Raw genomic sequence first — 5263 nt, forward strand, 5'->3', positions numbered from 1 at the left:
TATGGAAATAGGTAGCTACACCTTGGCCATTCAAAAATCCAGCATCTTACCATAAAGGCACCATCAGCAGCACTCTAAAAACCTTCAGAAGAAGCTACTCTGACTACTGGTTTTGCTATGAAGCAATAGCTTATAGCAGAAGGGCATGGCAGATCGCTGAAAAAGGTTACACGGTTCATAAACTATCATAAGCAACGTAAATCAGAGCCCATCTGGCAACTCTCAAACACTATAAAATCACCACCTGCATTTCATTCTCTATCAGCATCTTCGAGCCAAGAAGCAGAAGCCCTTTGTGAATGTGACTTTTATTATCCCCTCTGCATAGATGAAGAGGCCCACTATCATATAGCAAGTACAGCCAAATCAAGAAGAAAAATCAGTTATTTCAACTATGATTAACAATTTAAATTGCAAGCTGGAGCCTAGGTAAGTATTGCTAATGTTGATCCATCAAATAAATCAAACTTCATTAGTACAGACAGATAAAACTCAAAGAAAAGGGAGTCTTCTAAAGACAGGCAGCACTGTTTAGCAAAAAGCATGTGTGAAACCTAATAGCTATGCAGACCATAATAGGTGTTCAAGAACAAACAAGTGAGAAAGCAGTCTTGGGAAAGCAAACACCAGCCTGACTAAAACAAAAATCTCGCTTGCATTCCAGCACAGCACAACTTCAATGACCATCTCTTTTTTTTTTTTTTTTAATAATCCCAATGCACAGTATTTGAAAATCAGTGCTTACTGCGGTTACATTTCACACATCCAAAAAGGACTGGAGAAGGGCATCATAGAGGACTCAGTGCTATGTGTATTGAGATAAGCGTTTCTAGATAATCATGAGGGATAACAAAACATTCTACTGTCTCATCAGCAGATAGTACAGATAAAATCCAGATTTAATCCAGATGAAAGAGTCCTACACCATTAGGTCAAACGAGGGTCTTCTACCATTTCATTAATTTTAAGAAAAGAAACCTGTATGGTGTGTACTTTTTTTTCCCCCCAAAAGCCATGCAGGAATCCATACCTGGAGGAATGTGAGTGCTGCTCTCTGAAGTAAACATTCAGCATAGCAAATTTCTGCATGGATTTCCTCTAGTGTCAGACGAAGGGGTAAGAAAACAAATCAATCAGACAAAAAGTAATTAAAAAACACTTAGCCCATTAATACAGGAATAAGATCACAAAGCTCAAACTGAGAAAAATCTTCCAAATTTGCTGTAGTGTTTCAGTTCTAGACTGCTGAAGTAACTCCAAACAGAAATGACACACTGTTACGGAAACTTTGAAGGAATTTCTCTGGTGCTTTTCAGGAATTCCTGGATCTAGAACCTTTCTAGGTATTTCAATACTTCTTTCTAGGTATTTCTTTACCCAGCAATTTTTGGAAATGCTGAGTCATCAATCAACAAAAACAGTGATTTTGGATGTGGTGGCACAGCAATTGCCAAAACACTGATCCAGCAAATGCCAAATCAGTAATTTTGCCAGTGAACTCACAATCTGAAAAAACACGTTGGGTGAACAATTGTACACAATTCAAACTGCAGCAAAAAAAGAGGAAAACATTATGCATGTCAGTGATAATGTTACCTTCAGTAAAGTGTTCAAGGCTTTGTCTATGCACAAGGTTGTTGATAGAATCAGCTACTGTAGATTTCTTCCTAAATCTGCAGAAAAGTCAGTTTGGTCATTCTGAACATGAAGCATCAACAAGAGAGAATGATATCTTTCAGTCGGCCAGCCATACAGTCACTAACATACCCCTAGTGCTCACCAACCCTCTGTCATATTACCACATACACAAACTTCAGCACATTCCATACAGAACTTAGTCAACATGGTCCTTCTGTGATCCGTCTTTTACCTTTCATATGCAGAAATCTGTCTTGATGAAGGAAGGGGATAAGCGGGCTTTTTGATTTATTTTGTGTGTGTGTATGTGTGCATGTGCATATGGGCGTGCAGAAGTGGGAGCACAGCTGACTCAAAGACAGCTAGCTACAGTATAACCATCACCAAATGGAAAGGTTCTGCAGCGTCTGTAAATGGTAAATAGTTTCCAGACGCTGCAGAACTGGGGCTACAGATAGGACAAAAATCTAAATGACAAAAAAAAAAATCAGATATTGCAGTAAACTGAAGTTTTCAAGACTAGACTGCTCAAAACCCTAAGTTATGTGGTCTGACCTCAACTGACCCTCCTTTGAGCAGGAGGCTGGACTAGATGACCTCCTGATGTCCCTTCCAACCTCAGTTTTCCTATGATTTCTATGAAATTACATGTCCTTTTTTAACCTGTATGTCTTTCAAAACTTTCCCATGAAGGGACTGTTTATTGACTGAATTGCTCCATGCTTACTTTTGACAGGTGGCTTGAGCTTCCTTCATTGTGTTTCCTGCATTCAGTATGTCCTGAGGATCAAATGTCATCATAGCTTGCATTTCCAATATGGTGGCATAAGTCAGTGCATGATACATACTATCTTTAGTTCTGCAAGAAAACACAAGATGCAAAGCACAGCTGATTTGATTATATGATTACTTTTAAAAAACAAATACAATTCCAGAAACTCATCAGTCTCATGGGAACTAGGTCTAAATAAACTAGAAATCAAACACAAAGGATATGCAAAATAATCAAGAAATGCTAATACATTCAGATTTGTACAGGAAGTCATGTCTACAGCTCCAGTTTCAATAACTGTACTAAGATGTTCCAAATCTGAGCCAAGGGTAGGTATTTAACATACATAACAAAGCACAGGAATTAACCACATGGCTAACCATTCAGGAACCATAGAATCATGAGGGTTTTTTTAACGGAGCATTTAATGAATACTACAACATGTGACACAAATCTAGATGTTCTTCTATTTTGGGACAGTTACTCAGGACGGACTCAAGGAGATAAGTAACACAAAACTATAACCATGTCCAAAGTAGAATCTTCTTCAAACAGACCTCCCCACCAGAAGCGTTCCAGTCTACACCAACATTACAGCTTTTTCCTGCTCTCCCTTTCTGCCAACCTTCCACCACAATTTGTTCAATTAAAATATTCTTCTGTGGGATTTCAAATGGTGCCTCTTTGGCAGAAAGCCAAAAACTTTGGCATTAGCGCAAGGAAAACAATTAACTCCTACCTGCAGCCATTGCCGGCATCTTTCCTCTGGCAGGAAGAAAGGTTTATATATTGCACACATTTACGGCATTCAGCCAGTACCTATGTATGGTATAATCCTCTGCAAATGAATCAAAATATCTTCAGGCCTAGAGGTCCAATAAAGATGACTTGGGAAATAGGTTGAAGGGCAACCTCAGATGAATTCCTGTGACAGAAACTCTCTGTAGACCTTGCTAATCCACCCCTAACAAATAGCACGACTTAAGACAAATGCTGCTTAAGAGCAACAATGGCTATTTCAATTGTTTATACTTTTAGAATGGATCAGATAGTTCTATGTGGCAGGGAATATTCAAAAACACTTGCAGTCAAAGAAGGATATCCTTTCAACAAAATCTCCACCCTCAGTACACCTATTCTCAACACATGTACTTCTGGTGTTTGTTTCTCAAAATGAGCTACTTCATTTTCTTTTTCTGTCAAGGAGAAAGGGGTGTGCCAGCAACGTGCCCTTGCTGCAAATAGGGCTAATGGTATCTTGGGCTGCATTAGGAGTGTTGCTGCCAGCAGGTCAAGGGAGGTGATCCTTCCCCTCTGCTCAGCACTGATGAGGCCACACCTGGAGTACTGTGTTCAGTTCTGGGCTCTTCAGTACATGGACACACTCGAGAAAGTCGAATGAAGGGCGATGAGGATGATTAAGGGACTGGAACATCTCTGCTATGAGGAAAGGCTGAGAGAGCTGGGACTGTTCTGCCTGGAGAATAGAGAGCTTGGGGGGTTCCTGTAACATACAGAAATACCTGAAGGGAGGGTGCAAAGAGGACAGAGCCAGGCTCTTTTCATTGGTGCCTAGTGAAAGGACCAGAGGCAATGGGCACAAACTGAAACACAGGAGGCTCTGTCTAAACATCAGGAAACACTGTCTTACTATCAGGGTGACCAAGCATTGGCACAGGTTGTCCAGAGAGCTTGTAGAGTCTGCACCCTTGGAGATATTCAAAAGCTGTCTGGACATGGTCCTGGGCAACCGTGTCTAGGTGGCCCTGCTTGAGCAGGTGACCTCCAGAGGTCCCTTCCAACCTCAGCCACTCTGATTCAGTGGTTTTGTTTTAAGAGGAAAAGGCAAACTTTAAAGATACCTCAATCCATTTAATTTCTCCCCTGGAAATACACTTGCCTCCCCAGGTTTCGATACCTGGATTGAACTGAAAGACAATTTTGAGGATAACTTAAGACAATCCTACATCAATCAATGACCTAATAACTCACTGTGGTGACCTGAATCCCTTTAAGTTTTCTACCAATTCATACATTATTATGCATTAATCCTTTTGCTCGATGGAGTAAAACACACTTAAGTATCCTCAGGAGTCCCTGATGTTTGGTTAGTGTTTTCCAGAGCCAAAAAATAACCTTGTCTACATCTAAAGTAACCCCGTCTCAATGACATTATGCAATAAAATCACCAAAGAAAAATCCAAGTGATGATACGATCCTAACTTTCTTTGTATATATAGTTTTTGAGATTTAAGAATTAAAATAATACTTAGTGCTGGCACAGATAGCATTACACAGATATTTGGTTCTTCCCTCGCCAACCCTCATAATGACAACGAAGGGCTACTTTTTCCAATACACATGGCACAGAGCAGGCTGGCTGTACTGAAGAAATTTGCAGTGTACATCTTTAAACCCCACTGCAGTCTGTGTTTTGTGGCTGTCCTTAATTTTTAGTTGCCCTCACCATGTCCACTGGTTACCTAACAAGCTGCTCTAACCAACCTCTAAACCAATCCAGCATAAAAGCCATTTTGGGAAATCATAGAATCCTAGAATAGTTTGGGTTGGAAGGGACCTCTGAAGGTCATCTGGTCCAACCCTCCCTGCCATGGGCAGGGACATCTTCAACTAGATGAGGTTGCTCAGAGCCCCGTCCAACCTGACCTGGAATGTTTCCAGGGATGGGGCATCCACCACCTCTCTGGGCAACCTGTGCCAGTGTTTCACCACCCTCAGCATAAAAAACTTCTTCCTTATATCTAGTCTAAATCTACCCCCCTTTAGTTTAAAGCCATTCCCCCTTGTCCTGTCGCAACAGGCCCTGCTAAAGAGTTTGCCGCCATCTTTTTT

At 40.8% G+C, this 5263-nt stretch overlaps 1 protein-coding gene across 1 annotated transcript in view; it reads right to left on the reverse strand.

Moving 5' to 3' along the window:
- The window catches only part of TTC39A (tetratricopeptide repeat domain 39A), a 42649-nt gene that overhangs the window by 30765 nt on the left and 6621 nt on the right, over window positions 1-5263 (reverse strand). Inside the window, exons 2-4 of the mRNA XM_009318719.1 lie at window positions 2366-2497; window positions 1597-1673; window positions 1031-1098 (exon numbers count right to left, since the gene is read on the reverse strand). Coding sequence (XP_009316994.1) covers window positions 1031-1098; window positions 1597-1673; window positions 2366-2497 — 277 coding nt within the window. The remainder of the gene's footprint in view (window positions 1-1030; window positions 1099-1596; window positions 1674-2365; window positions 2498-5263) is intronic.

The sequence above is a fragment of the Pygoscelis adeliae genome, unplaced genomic scaffold, assembly GCF_000699105.1.
Source record: "Pygoscelis adeliae isolate BGI_AS28 unplaced genomic scaffold, ASM69910v1 Scaffold82, whole genome shotgun sequence".
NCBI classification, from domain to species: Eukaryota; Metazoa; Chordata; class Aves; order Sphenisciformes; family Spheniscidae; genus Pygoscelis; species Pygoscelis adeliae.